Source organism: Triturus cristatus, chromosome 7 (assembly GCF_964204655.1).
Source record: "Triturus cristatus chromosome 7, aTriCri1.1, whole genome shotgun sequence".
NCBI classification, from domain to species: domain Eukaryota; kingdom Metazoa; phylum Chordata; class Amphibia; order Caudata; family Salamandridae; genus Triturus; species Triturus cristatus.
The window spans coordinates 1,692,811,826-1,692,827,944 of NC_140590.1; the positions used below are offsets into that span (position 1 = coordinate 1,692,811,826).

General features: G+C 42.6%; 1 protein-coding gene across 3 annotated transcripts in view; it reads right to left on the reverse strand.

Moving 5' to 3' along the window:
* Positions 1–16,119, reverse strand: part of LOC146812781 (complement C1s subcomponent-like) — an 89,764-nt gene that overhangs the window by 49,995 nt on the left and 23,650 nt on the right. For all 3 annotated transcript variants that reach the window (XM_085619887.1, XM_085619886.1, XM_085619888.1), the window contains exons 3-4: positions 8,035–8,248; positions 3,649–3,829 (exon numbers count right to left, since the gene is read on the reverse strand). In XM_085619887.1, the coding sequence (XP_085476013.1) occupies positions 3,649–3,829; positions 8,035–8,248 (395 nt within the window). The remainder of the gene's footprint in view (positions 1–3,648; positions 3,830–8,034; positions 8,249–16,119) is intronic.

The window sequence follows — 16,119 nt, forward strand, 5'->3', positions numbered from 1 at the left end:
TGTCTGTGCCTTTGTATACTCTATAGTATCCCTATGAGCCACCCCTTTCCTTTCAGATTCCCTCTACCACACTGTATTTAGTTAGGAAATACTGACCTGCCCGCGGGACCAATGACACAGATGTGGACCATGGAATTTCAAAAAAGTTTTAATTACTATCTAATATTGCAACCTTAAACTAATTTTCTGCCCACAGCTTTTGACTACGGATTTTATAAATGTTTTTATGTTATAACTTGGCAATTTTAAATACGTGTTAGTACCTTATCTTAGTTGATTTCAAGTAACAAAATGTATTATGGGTTTAAAACTGGCCCTTATTGCAACGGTTTTAAGTAACTAAGTAAATAATCAATAAACTAACTAATTAACTAATTCAGGAGTAGTGCACCATCATAGCCACCCTGATTAGAAGTCTGGAGAATATTAAGTCTGTGGTAAACAAGTGTATAACTGGCTGCGCAGAGAATGGTTTGGGACTTGCTCCCGTGCCTATGTGGCCCCTGCTACTTATAGGAGACAAAAGAGGGCCCCTAAAACATAAGATACAGAGAAGGCAAAACCAGGGGAAAGAACAATATCAAAAGAACAAAATTGTTAGCTCCACAAGAATAAGTTCGGTATAACACCAACTACTCTACTAGGGGATAACTCCACTTACTTAACTGAAATGGTAAACAAGTGGGTGGTTTGGAGCATGCTCCCATGCCTGTGTGGCTACTGCTACTTATCACATTATAGATCAATTTCCTCTTCAGCAAAGACTGCCCACAGCTATCTCTAAGACATCCTGAATCTTTCCCATTCTCTTTCCCACATATGGGATAGATCAGAGTATCCATGAAGATCAATCTACCGCCAAAGTTCACGAAGAAGTGGACAATGCAACAGCGATCACTAGGGATTCATCTCTGATCAGCTAAAAGCCCAAAGAACTGTCATTTTGTAAATCAGAATGACTCTGCATTGTGTCCTGGATGCCAAGTGTGGTGTGTGTGCCACAATGGACATGGAATGTTGTGTCTTCTTTCATGACACCTCTCTCAGTGCTCATGGGCCAATACATTGCATTAAAGAAAGTGGCAAGGCGCTAAATAAGATACGTGATGGGTTTAGCCTAGAAACGACGAAGTAGCATTTGGTCTTATATTTCGGGGATGGGAAATGAAGATTTTTGAAATAGTAATTGCTATTTTTACTATTTTTTTAATAAAACTATGGAAACATAATCTACTTGAATTCGAAGCCTAAAGTAACTACATAAGGAAGAACCTTGACTTGAAACTAAGCGTACGGAGTGTAACAGATAGTCTGGCAGCCTTGAGCCACACCAGTGACCTTCAGACCGGTCGGCACCAACCTGGGTGTGCCAGATCTTGCTGTGTCTTCCTGGACTTGTGCAGGGAGACCTCCGGTGAATTAAGCTGGTGTGGCAGCGTCCTGTCCCACCTGCGACCTCTGGTATCGACCTGCCTCAACCACTGTGTGGGAGGATCAACCGCGACATATCTCAACCAGCTGTGCGTGTTCCTGTGTATTCCACAGTTACCAGCGTTGCTGTGTTTTCAGCACTGTTCCAAGTAAACTGCATCCCTGAGTTATCGTGCGAATCTAATGCGAAGCTGTTTCTGTGACATCCCCAAACTTCATACTGAGAAGTGCTATAAGGAAGGAAGGAAGGGGCAATTGACACCCGCCCATGTGTAATCTGACTGGCAGTGACACGGAAAGTGGTCCGGTGTGTGGTGCTATTGAGGAAACTGACCCCTTCTCCTGAGGAAACGTATAACCGCTGCGCCTGTTTTTTTACTCAAAATATTTTGGGCCCGATTCACAGAACTAACTTAAGACAAAATCCTAAACTTACTACCATTTTGGTATTCACAGAAGGCACTTACTCATTTTGGTATTCACAGAAGGCACTTACTCATTTCGGTATTCACAGAAGTTAGGAGTCCTAACTTTAGGACTCCTAAATGCCTTCTGTGAATACCGAAAGTCTTAAAATTAGGATTTTTCTCAATTTAGGAGTAGTAAAGTTAGGACTCCAAACTTTAGGACTCCTAAATGCCTTCTGTGAATACCTAAAGTCGTAAAGTTAGGATTTTTCTCAGTTTAGGAGTAGTAAAGTTAGGACTCCTAAACTGAGAAAAATCCCAACTTTAAGACTTTCGGTATTCACAGAAGGCATTTAGGAGTCCTAAAGTTAGGACTCCTAACTTCTGTGAATACCGAAATGAGTAAGTGCCTTCTGTGAATACCACAGTGAGTAAGTGCCTTCTGTGAATACCAAAATGGTAGTAAGTTTAGGATTTTGTCTTAAGTTAGTTCTGTGAATCAGGCCCTTTAAGTTTGAGCACTCGCCTGTCTTCATTGACTTTGTCTAGCTCGAGCCGTGACATCAGGAGCTCATTTATTTTGCTGTGGGGTGATCTCTACTGCACTGTTGGGGTTTGGTTCCCTGTGTGTTCACGTTCATTTCAGTCTGGGCAGCTGGCATGTTTGTGGCATAAGGGGTTTGGGTGGTTATGCATGGTGTAGTAAAATGTGGGTTTATTTGGTTTTGTGTGAAAAGGGAGAAGATATGGGTCAGTGTAGTCTTTTTGCTTTCTTAAAGACAGTTTTTATCTTGCTCAGTTCGTTGTTTTCATTTTTGTGAGTACATGGATGGGCATTGTCATTTTCCATTATTTCATATCTTATGTTAACATTCAAGTCAATTGTTACATTCTTCTGTGCTTTCTTTGCATTTTGATGTTAACTTGCATGTTGATTGTATTGTCCTTTCTTTGCTTTTGATCTTAACTTGTATGCCCTTTAGTCATCTTCTGGTCTTTCAATGGGTCCTCATCTTATTTCTATGCATGTACCTTCTATCAATGCGTACTTTCCTTGGACCATTGCATTGTGTTCTTGTTCACTGTAGAGAAGGGAGATGTGTTCTACTTGCTGCTCAGCCAGCGTGAGTGTGGTGTGGAATGTTGGTGCGTGGTGCTGCTGTGGAATGTTGGGTGAGTGAGTGTGTCAGTTGGTGTATGGGCTGAGCAGCAGGAAGGCTGCTCCTGGTGGGGCTCTTTGTCTTACCATCTTAATAAATACTACCTAAATTACCCTGGAGCTGGATCTTCGTTTCATTACAACACTTTGTTGTTCCTTTTTCCAACTCCTCTTCTACTCTTCTCCTGAGACAACCAGGCAACTGCTAGCACCATTACCAAGCGTTTGGATCTGTCATGTGTATCCCTTGATTGCCTATGTGAAGATTATGTATGAATGTTTTGGTAATTTTTAGAGGAGCTGGCAAGATATGGTCAACAGGAGGTGAAGCTCTGTCTCTCTTTGCTGTGATATCACTATTTTTGATTGATTTTGCATGATAAACATATTTTTATACTTCAAGTGGGCCTATAGATGCTATTTCTTCTACAGCACTCAGAAGGGTAGGGTGACTTCTTGACTTCAGGTAATTAAGGACACTGTTTCCTAAAATGACTTTTTCACCTACAATTCATTGTTTTCAGTTGTAGTAGTTTAATTAGTTCAGTGAAAGCAAAGAAAGACTAAATACCCAGAGTGCATTAGGTGATCGCATGAAAGTGTCCCTGATAACCTGGAAGGAGATAGTCATCTAATTGGAGGGCCACCTACCCTCTGCCACATAGTATGCTGCAAAGCCGGTGTGCCGCTGCTGGTTGGAGAAGTCAGACTTGAAGGTCATTGTAAGAGTGTTGGACAGGAAATACTTGTCATATTTCATGGCGGTCTCCTTCCCGGCCTTGTCCCAGGTCTGACCACAGAGGGTGGCTTCTACCACATCACCGATCACAATCTAGAAGCAAGTAAAAAGGAGAAACATAGCTCAATCCAAAGCGGCAGTACTGCTGACCATTCTAATATAGCCGTATAGCTCACTGCTGAGGGCTATACCGGTTGCTAAAGGTCCTAAACCCGAGTCATAGGCCCCAGCTGCAGGCAAGGGCCTATAACGAAGAAGAGGTCCTTTAACAACCGGTGTAGCCTGAGGCAGAAGGGCTATAAGGCTATTAGAACATTCCACCTACAAAGACCAGAAAGTTCAAAACTAGAAAGGAAGAATAATGAAGACAAACATTGTAATGTTGAGCTCTCCGGGCTTCTACCAACCATTATAAGCCCGGAGCTCCTCCATTGTCATCAATAGAGCTCTCAACACTCCAATGTTTTAATGTTGGAACCCACACAAGAAGCATATCAATCCTCAACTCCTTTCACTCCCTAATATTCCAGTATTGATACCTGCTCACTGCTCTGCAAATGCACATCAGCACTGACCTCCATCAGACCCATTCTTTCAATACCATGCCCATGCACAGCTCAGCCAATGTACCTTCAGTCAGACTTTCATCATCCATGCCACTCCAGTAGCGGGACACATACACACAGCTCCACCAGTGCATACCAATCCTAACTCCACCAATACAGAGACCCACTCACAGCTCAGCCAATGCACTTCAACCCCGACATCCAGCACCTACCTATTCCAATAGTAAGCGCCAAATGCAGCTCAGTCTATGCACCTCACTTCTGACCTATATCACCCTTACTATTGCAGTACTGGAAGCCACAAGCAGTCAGCCAGTGCACCTCAAATGTGACTCTCATTGTTCTTACAGCTCAAATACTGGGATCCGACCCACAAAGGCCAGTGATCCCAAATCTAGATAAGTTCTTCCCCTACCATTCTAAAGCTGCTACCCACTCACAGCTCAGCCCATGCACCTGAATCCTGATCTATAGCACTTTACTATTCCAATACTTACACCACACTCACAGCTCAGACAGTACTCCTCAACCCAGGAATGCAAAAAGTTGTATCAGTCAAGGAATATAATTTCATTGGTATTTAGACAGAATATTGGAAACCCAAATATCATGGGACAGAATGTGGTGTCAAAAATATCAGGACACAAATATTGCGAAAGTAAGTTTCTATAGGTAAGGAAAGTTTACTATATATAACTCCACATATATGTACCTTGGTGATATATATATCTTCAAGGTACATAGGTGTGGAGTTAAGAATAGTAAATCTATACTTACCTATTTGCACTTACCTTCTCGATATTTTGGTCCATGAACATTTTGACATGATATTCTTCCCACACGATATTTGTGTTTCCGATATTCTGTCAGTGATCGAATTTACATCATAATTTACAGTATCTTCGATAAAAAATATAAAGTAGATGAAAGACACCTACTATACATTGCTGCGTACACCCAAAAAGCTGCTAGTTACACATGCAACATCAAAAATTTGAGAACTCGACCCTCAGTCAATTGTTTGTTGGCTAATGAGTATCTTAGACAATAAATTACTCTGGGTAAATAAATCTGTAATTTCATTTTAAAAGCAAAGGGATTAAATATGTTTAGTACTGTGAGTCATTGCAGTAGTAAAATATATATGTTTAAGACAAAATTCAGTGATAAAGATAGAAATCACACTGGCATACATACACTGATATAATGATATAATAGCGCGGTGCCAATACTGCATGACCGTTTTGTTCTACAGAAGGTAAATATTATAAATCCCCACTGTGGCAGAAAACAATTTAGGGACAATTGAAACACTTATGAGTAATGTTAACACAAATGTTTGCAATTAACTTCAAGCAATACCCTTAACTGTAAATCTTGCTGCGATCAATTGAAATACGGGTATGATAGTCCATTCACATATTAACCAAAGCACAGAAAAAGAGAAAATAGCATCTGCTTCTTTTTACACCCGCCATCTTGGAGTGACGATATCCACATCAGCAGTCTATCCCTGGGTTTACCTTAAGTGTATCTCTGATAAATAACATTTATTGAAAAAAGGTTAAAGTTTCAAATACCTGCAAATAACATAATTAGAGATAGACTTTAGAATAGATTTTCGATACGTATGCCGTAGATCTAAGAAGTTAATCCTATGGCTAGACCTCCAACATGCATGTTATAGTTCCAAGATGATGGGCTCTATGAAAGTGGTTGCCAATTTGACTTTTTTGATGCTTTGGTTAAGATTCAAAAGGGCTAACAAACGTGATTTTGGTAAGACTCTAACATATTTTTAATAACTGTAATTCTTTTTTAGAGATACACTTAAGATAGATTTCGATACATATGCCATCCCTCCAAGATGGCATTCCACTGTGAATGAAAAAGTGCATTAAAGTAAAACCTAGGGCTAGATTGTTGAAATGCAAACAAGGTCAAATATTGAACTCTTCAATTTTCTTTCTTGATTGCCTGAGGAAAGGGCGACTCGTCCCAGTAGCCTTAGTGGCACCCTGCACTTGATATACAAGGTGTCAAGTGTCTACTGTAGTGGGTTTCAGTTGGGAGGAAAACTCCTCAAAATACAGAAAAAAACTCCTTGGCAATCTTAAGTACTTGTTAGAAGATCTTAATAAATACAGAAGTGGAACGAAACAGTCACAAAGGTATTTTGACGCCACTATCCTTGAACTTTGGAATCGATAGATATGTTTAGCACTGTAATAACACACATTTGTGTAAGTATTTAATCCCTCTTTCTTTTGAAGTGAAACAGCAGATTAATTTACTCAGAGTATTTTATTGTGTCAACAAACAATTTACTAAGGCTGAATTTGTCAATATTTTAGAATGTATGTGTCACTACAAGCCTTTTAAGGTCAATACACAGCAATGCAGCTTTCTGTTCAAATGAAAACATATTAATTGACTGATAATCTTATTGGAATTTCTGTATAAAGAAAAGATAAATTATAATATCCCAGATTTCTCAAGAATAAACTTAAGTTCAATGCAGGCCGACTTTAGAGTGGTGTGACTAGTGTGGCCGCACTGAGAGCTGACCTGGAAGGGGGAGGCAGTGACCTCAGGGGGGGCACTGTGTTTAGCAATATTTTACCATTTTAAATCACCTGCTGCAGAATTCCTTGTGCATCCAGCTTTCAGGCAGCAACAAAAATGTTATGATAACTCTTGTGATTAATGTTCCTGCTATAGAGAGGGATCAGAGTTTTGTCTAGTGGTAGTTTTAACTCGCCATAGAGCCGCATAGAGGGTTAATATGCCTGCTGCAAAGAACAGATGGGTATTTTATGTGGATCGCTGATTGGATTAGTAAAGTCAGCCATTACTAGAGCTTTTAAACAAATACAATGTATGTGAGAGAGGGGCTATGGAGAGATGAGGGTCACCTTTGGCGGGTGGTAGTGAGGGAATCCGAGAAGGAGGTCATGGGGAGACTGGGCGCCAAAAAAGATTGTCGCACCAGGAGCCACGAGTGCTAAAGCCGGCCCTCGATCAATGAATACTTCGATGTCCTCCATTTTGTTAGCAAGAAAAACTTAAGGTAATGGTTTGATATATTTCCATTACATCCCAGAAAGCCATGCTGCCCAATTGTGTTATAATCACTTCAGTTTAGACCTTCATCCCCATTACTGTTGCAGTATTGGAACCCGCACACTGCTCAACCAATGCACCTCAATCCGATCCTTCGCCACCCTTATTATTCCAATACTGATCCCCAGCACTTTACTATTCCAGTACTGTTGCAGTACTGGGACCCACACAAAGATCTGCCAATGCACCTCAATCCTGACCCTCAACTCCATTACTATTGCAGTACTAGTAAGTACTGCAATACAAAGCTCTGCCAATGCACCTCAATTGTGACTATCACAACCATTATTTTTCCAATATTAGGGCCCACAAACAGCTCCACTAATGCATCTCAATCCTGGCCTACATCAACCCTCCTTTTCCAGTACTGATACACACAGGTCAGCCAATGCATCTTCTACTTGACCTTCCACACCTGTGGTATGTCAGAACTGAGCCCTGACCTTAACCTTCAACACTACTGCCAGGTGAATATATGCACAGCTTGGTCAGTACACCTCAGTTCCCAACTTGAGCACCCCTGCTATTTTAACATTGATACCCACACACTCCTCAGCCAATGCACCTCAATCCTGACCTTCGCGACCCCTGTTATTTCTATACCAATACCTGCAGCGAGTCATGACCGCAGTTCTCCGATGGCTCGATGTCGAGGTGTGTGAAGTAGATTCGGATGCCGTAGCCCGGCGGCACAGTAACCGTCCAGGACTCCTCCACATTATTAGGGTAACCCTGAGGGTAATTGGGTGACAGGATTTCGCCGTACATGCTGGGCGTTGCTGCCCTGGCTGCTGGCACCAGGAAGATGAAAACGAGGGCGAGCCTTGGAATAGGTGAAAAAAATGCAGACAGTGTAAATGGTACAACAAGCATTGGCAATGGCAATAAGTATGGTCCGTGAATGGAAGTACATCTTCAGTCACTGGTACGTTTAGGTACTTATATTCACTCTGTCACTCATCGTTGCACTCTTGCAACCATTAATACACTCACTGACTCATTCAGTAGTCTACCCACTCTCCTTTCCACAGTAAGACAAACAGGCAAATTCAACAAGTGGATGTAGGCTATTAGACAGATGTTGGAATTTAAAGATTAAAAAGTAGAAAAAAATGCCTCTACCTAAATGTGATGAGCATATACCTACAATCTAAAATAGGTACAAATGTAAACACAGCAGTGGGCGACTATCTTGCGACTTTATTAGGTATTGTGTAACATTGGTTTAAAGTTACAACATGTCCACCATGATTAGAAGGAATGTGCCACTTCTTGTATTATGCACTATGTACAATACCATTCCAAGATGGTCGCTCAGTAAATATCACACTGGGTGTACATCTTGGAATGGTATTACGCACGGTGTATTAGTGTTGTACCAAAGCAAGATGGCCTATATGTTGCAAGTAAACATGGTGTCCATTTTGGAATGGTAAAACATTGTTACACTATTGGCATTACCATTGCAAGTTGTTGCCCAATTTAGAAGCCGTGGCCATGTGGAATTTGGTGCATCAAAAATGTTATGAAGTGAAAACAGACAGCGTGATAGCAATGTCTGGAGTGCTATTTGTGTACTCTAAAAAACAACCACAGTAAAATGAAGAAGGAAAGAACTGAAAGCTCTAAAGCACTCTACCTTTCAAGCAGATATGTGCATGTGATCAGGCAAAAGTTGTAACTTACAGGGCAATAGAGTCAATGGCTTAGGCAAGCTGCATCGAGGAGCTTGGCAGACAACTAACCAGGGCAGACTTTAGGGTGGTGCCACTGGTGTGGCCGCACTGGGCGCTGACCTGGAGTGGGGCACTGATCTCAAGGGGGGGGGCACGTGGTTTAACAATAAGTTACGATTCAAAAGCACCTGCTGGAGAGTTCCTTGTGCGTCCAGATTTCAGGCAGCAATAAAAATGTGGTGATAACTCTTGTGATTAATGTTCCTACTAGAGAGAGGGATTGGAGTTTTGTCTAGTGGCTGTTTTAACTCACCATAAAGTAGTGTAGAGGTTTAACATGCCTGCAAAGAACAGATCTGTATTTTATGTGGATAGCTGAGTGGATTAATAAAGCTAGCCTTTACAAGTGCTTTAAAAAACAAATGAAATACATGTGAGAGAGGGGCTATTGACAGATGGGGGATTTTTGGCGAGAGGTAGCGAGGGAATTCGCGGAAGAGGTCATGAGAGGTGAGGGGTGCCAAAAAAGATTGTCGCACCAGGCACCACCAGCACTAAAGCTGGCCCTGCAACTAACACTGTCAGACAAGACATAAACACTACTTTAACACAACAGCCAAATACTATGTTTAAAATTACAAATATGTACACAATTACAGTGACCAACACATTAAACAAGTCCCTAGGAGGGTCTAGCGAGGACAATCACAGTGAAAATCATCTGACCTCAGGGTTTGTCAGAGATGGAACTGAAACCAATTACCTTGCTTACCACTGCAATCCGTGAGGTTCCATGTGACAAAAACAGCCTACAGGCTCTAGTGCAGTGTAAAGACACTCCACCCTTAAAGGCCTCCTAACTTTAGATGAATGATGTCACAACAGATCTTAAAACCCCAGCTGACGTCACCAAAGAAGCGTTCTAGAATGCCTATAGTTAATGACTTATAGCCTTGTAGAACTGGGCAAACAGAACCGTTTTTTCTCTATCATGAATGGCCTCTTTAACATATGCTTGTCACAATAACTAGGGTCTATTGTTTTTATCTTACATTTTTCATACTAAATGGAGCAGATGTATGGCATCTGATATAACTTGTCCCAATGAACCCATCAGTCCTATGGCCTTGATTTTTGTCTTATCACCATAACCAAGTAAGGCCTACATTATTGAGAAAATTACAAGCTCTGGTTTTCAGGGGAGGCACTCACCTTCTGCCCAATAAAAAGCTTGTAGGGAGTTAGATCAACCTTTGTGCGGAGCCTAAGACCCTCTCCGTATTGCTTCTAGAAGATCTTTTCTAGTGACCAAAAAGGGTCCATGGCAGATGCGCGGTCAAGCCAGACCACAACATGAGGGTATTGCAGAAAAAAATTGAAAACACTATCTTTAAAAAAGATTCTTAAAGCTCTTGCACAGAGAAGAGCTAGTGACTAGAGACCAGCACTGATTCAGGCAGACCTTGTGAGCTTTGATGTGAGATTGTGAGCGACAATTTGGACTTTGAATACGAGGAGAATCCAAAATATCTGTGCATTTTAACAGAATTTCATGCAGTACCAGCCAAGAGGTAGCTTTTGAAATTAGATCAAAGGGGAATTTGCAGATCAGATGTGTGAAGGAATATGGACCACTATACATTCAGCACAGTTCAGACGGTGGTAGTTACTGCCGCAGTGTATGAGTGCGGTACACCCAGCAGGTCCACAGCAATCACTGCTTCATGGATCTAACACATGATGCTAATAGAAATATTTATTACGTGGGCTCCACTGGCACCAAAACACACATATATGTACAGGGCTTATCATAGGGGCACCAAGGTCTATTTAGAAACCTGGTGCCAATGCACCCGAATGCTAGGGCTGTTGGAAACCAAAGCTGGCTCATCTTGATGCCACCTCATGCCTCACCCTACACTTCCTTTAACACAGTTTTCGTATCTTTTTCTATCTCATTTTGTCACTGTTTTCCTATCTTTCTCTTCCTACATTTTCCCTTTGTCACTGTTCTATCTTTCTCTTCCTCCTGTCTCCCTTTGTTACTGTTTCCCTATCTTTCTCTTCCTCTTCCTTTCTCCCATGTGTCACTGTTTTCCTATCTTTCTCTTCCTCCTTTCTCCAGTTGTCACTGTTTTCCTACCTACCTTTCTCTTCCTCCTTTCTCCCATTTGCACTGCTTGCCTATCTTTCTCGTGCTCCTTTTTCTAGTTGTCACTGTTTTCCTATCTTCCTCTTCCTCCTTTCTCCAGTTGTCATTGTTTTCCTACCTACCTTTCTCTTCCTCCTTTCTCCCTATGTCACTGTTTTCCTATCTTTATCTTCCTCCTTTCTACAGTTGTCACTGTTTTCATATGTTTCTCTTCATCCTTTCTCCCTTTGCCACTGTTTTCATATGTTTCTCTTCCTTCTTTCTCCCTTTGTCACTGTTTTCCTTCCTACCTTTATTTTTGCTCCTTTCTCCAGTTGTCACTGTTTTCCTATCTTTCTCTTTCTTCTTTCTCCATTTGTCGCTGTTTCCCTATCTTTCTCCCTTTGTCACTGTTTTCCTATCTTTCTCCCATTATCTCTGTTTTCCTATCTTTCTCCCTTTGTCACTGATTCCCTATCTCATTCTTTCTTACTCACTATTCTGTCTCTATCTCTATCTTTCTCGTCCTCCTTCCTCCCTTTGTCACTGTTTTCTTATGTTCTCTTCCTTCTTTCTCTCTTTGTCACTGTTTTCCTTCCTACCTTTATTTTTTCTCCTTTCTCCAGTTGTCACTGTTTTCTATCTTTCTCTTCCTACTTTCTCCAGTTGTCATTGTTTTCCTATCTACCTTTCTCTTCCTCCTTTCTCCATGTGTTACTGTGTTCCTATCTTTCTCTTCCTCCTTTCTCCCTATGTCACTGTTTCCCCATCTTTCTCTTCCTCCTTTCTACAGTTGTCACTGTTTTCCTATCTTTCTCTTCATCCTTTCTCCCTTTGTCACTATTTTCATATGTTTCTGTTCCTTCTTTCTCCCTTTGTTACTGTTTTCCTCCTACCTTTCTTTTCCTCCTTTCTCCCATTGTCACTGTTTTCCTATCTTGCTCTTTCTCCTTTCTCCCTTTGCACTTTTTTCTATCCTTCTCTTCCTCCCTTCTCCCTTTGTCACTGTTTTCCTATCATTCTCTTCCTTCTTTCTCCCGTTGTCTCTGTTTTCCTATCTTTCTCCCTTTGTCACTGTTTTCCTATCTTTGTCTTTCTCCTTTCTCCATTTGCTACTGTGTTCCTATCTTCCTTTTCCTCCTTTCTCCCTTTGCACTTTTTTCCTATCATTCGCTTCCTCCTTTTTCCCTTTGTCACTGTTTTCCTATCTTTCTCTTTCTTCTTTCTCCATTTGTCGCTGTTTTCCTATCTTTCTCCCTATGTCACTGTTTTCCTATCTTTCTCCCATTATCTCTGTTTTCCTATCTTTCTCCCTTTGTCACTGTTTCCCTATCTCTTTCTTTCTTACTCACTATTCTGTCTCTATCTCTCTCTCTCTCTCCCTCTCTCTCATGTTGAAGCCCAAAATCTGACAATGAAAATCCAGTTCTGGTCACACCTAAATGAATTCCGCTGCCCACCACCTGCACCCGCCTGTACACATTTCACAATGGATATTTATAGTATCGATTGCTAGCTCTGTGTTCCCCCTTAGATCATTTTATTTTGTACATTGTTGCATACTCAAAAAGTGGGAATTTTATATTAGGTGTCAAAATATGATATGTGGCGCTGCAGAGACTCATAGAGGGGTATACAAGATTTATGGCTAGCTTGGACTGAATGTAAATGAGTCCAAATCATTTGTGTTAATTGCAGGGACACGCCCCTAGAAACCCCCTACATTACACATAGCCATAAGGAGGGTAGAAGTGGTAGAAACATTCTCCTACCTTGGAGGTCTCTTTGATGGAAAATCATCTTGGAAGGATATGGTTTTAAATAGAGCTACCCTCTTAGAAAAAAGTATGACCGCAACACGTGGGCGCTGTGGTTTTCCAGACCAGGTTTAGTGAGTGTGCACCAGTGAGTGAGTGCAGTAAATGTTGAGGTCTATAGAGTGACAGATGTCTTTATGGTGCTTACTCCAGGATATTGAATTGAATTGAATTGAAAGGGCATTTAAAAAGCGCATGGCTACCCTAGGGCGTCCCAGCACTATCAATCACAAATCCTAGAGCAGATAACAGAATTCAAGGAAACAGGTGAGTTTTTAGCTGTTTACGGAAGAGAAGGTAGTTGGACTCAGACCGAATCATCAGAGGAAGATTGTTCCAGAGTTTTGCCGCATTATACCCGAATCGACGTCCTCCACTGCGCATCCTCTTTATAGATGGAACTTTAGCAAGATGCTTATTTTCTGATCTAAGAGGTCTAGAAGGACAGTAGGGCAGGATAAGAGATCTAACAGTAGGAGGGCCCTTATTAGAAGGGGCCTTATGCGCAATACACAGTGCCTTAAAATGAATCCTTTGCATGACCGGTAGCCAATGGAGTTTTGTAAGAGAGGGTCTGGCGGACGAACGTCTAACAGAGTTGGTAAGCAGACATGCTGCACAATTCTGAATAACCTGAAGCCTGTTGGTGGCTGCCAGAGGAGCGCCCAGATAAAGGACATTGGCATAGTCCAGGCGGGACAAAACGAGTGCCTGGACCACTGTTCTCTTAGCAATAGGCGGAAGAAGATGGAGAATCTTCCTAAGCATTCTGAGCAGTCGGTAGCAGCCTGCTGCCACCTTGCTTGCTTGTTTTTTAAAATTTAAGTCCTGGTCTATCCAAACTCCCAGGCTTTTAATTTCAGCCTTTGGGGTAGGGGAAGGGCCAAGACATTTGGGCCAGGAAGAAGCAATCGTTCCCAAGGAACTATTTCCTAAGTACACAAGTTCGGTTTTGTCACCGTTGAGCTTCAAGTAAGAGTCATCCATCCACCTCGACACTTCTTGCAGACACAAGGCTAAATTAGGAGCAGACCTATCTCCTTGACTGAAGGAGACTATTAGCTGTGTGATATAAGAATAGATGTGTAGAATCCATGTCTATCTAAAGTGCTTGGGCATTTCTTGAAGGGCTACAGTCAGATCATCTAAGGATCAATAAGACGAGACGTGTAAGGTGATGTAACCGGAGACCTGGTTTCTCTCTGGGTGTTCTAATATTTTCACACTTTGATTTAAGTCCTAGGACGGGGATGTCCCAGGTGACGTGCACCGTATAGATACATAATTTATGTAACTCATCTATATATTCATGCATAGATACATTGGTCACACCAGGAGTAGTTGGTGAGCCTGTCCAATCACAGAAGAGCTTACAATCTCCACACTTAGGCTGGAAGAAAAGAGATGAAGAGATTATTGTTTGTCAGATGAGCACTCCCGTTCACTTTATCACAGGTGCATTAAATGCTAATGCACTTGTCCTAAGGCGGATGGGATATCCGTCACATGTGTGATGGAGTACCCGTATGCTAAGCCATAACTCATGCCCTCGGTCACTAGTGCAGGATTGGTTTCACAGTGTGGACTCTTAAGCTACGGAACAGAGTCCCTGCATCTGTAACCCTTCACGTGAGAGCCTACGCTGCACTCATTCAGAGCAGTCAGAACTGGAGCCTGTCCTGCGGTGGCAGGCTGTCCCTTTGGCAAAAGACCAGGAGGAGGAGAGAGCACTTCAAAAGAGCAGACACTAACAACCTACATTTTAAAGGATTAGACATTAAATCACATCTGTTTCTGGATTTGGACAATAAAGGTGGGAGCATGGATCCTGTACGTTGTTCAACAGCCAAGTTCATCAGGGAAGAAAAACACCAAGGAGCAGATTAACTAAGATTTTATGCTGTGTTTGCATCACAAAAGAGCTGGAAATAATGTGAAAGTAACATGAAGCAGCGTATAGCACTACTTTGTATTACTTAGCGCCAAGAGGGCATACCATGAGTGGGGCATGGGCGTTCCCATGCAACCACCTAAGGTTTCTGCCGCTAAACCCAAATTACTAAAGTAGACAGGGTTTGGCGTCAGAAAATAGCGCACCCTTCAACCAGGCACTATGAAGGAGAAATGCTTTCTTTCTCCTTTATTTTCCGGATTTGCATGTGTGCTGCACTGGACAGCACACATACAAAGTGGGAAAATGTTTAAAATTGGTGTAAGCATAGAATTGTGTACTGGAAGGGTATCCTTCCAGTGCAACACCTATGCTAGACTCACAGAGACACCCTTGCACTATGGCGTTCAGGTGTCTCCATAGCGCACGCCAGCTAATTTCAGCATTGGCGCTAGGGAGAGGGGAGGAGAGTTCCATATTTCAGTCAATTTGGTGCTCTCCTGCTCTCTCCTTCTCACACAGTGCAGCATTTGCAGCTGCTGCACTGCGCTGTTTGAGAAATAGGTAAACCTGGCCCCAATACTTCAAGCTGCCAGAAGCAGGACTGCGGATTAAGATCTGCCAGTCTCCCAGCTGGATGAGGGGCCATCGCCCAGGATGCCAAGAACACTAGCCCTGTGCCTGGAGCACCAGCCTTCTGCCTGCCGAGATCAGTCTGCACTGCGCAGAAGGGGAGAGAGCCTGGGGGGTGGGGCAAGTCCCAACGGGTATACCAGCAAGTGGATCCTGTTGAGAGGAGTTTGAGCCTCCCAGTCCAGTCGGGACCTGTGTTGCAAGAGAGCCGTCTGCTCTCTGTCGGAGGTCAATAACCCCCTTTGGGTCCACTGTGAAGTTGGGGGCTGTCACCCGTGCAGCTGACAGCATTGAGGCCGTTCCCCATGTCTACGACCCTTGTATGACAGGAGAGGGCCACTAAGACAGTTGGGGACACCACCCGCTGGCCCTGAAACTGCTGCGGGCCATCGCACAGTGCAACTGAAACTTGCTGGGGCCGTCACCTGGACCCATGAACCCCGTACGCAAGTTGGGGTCGTCGCCCGTGTCTGAGGATGTCCTGTGACAAGTAGAGGGGTACGGAATAAATGGCAGAAACCTCTCTACAGCATCTCCATTGCTCCA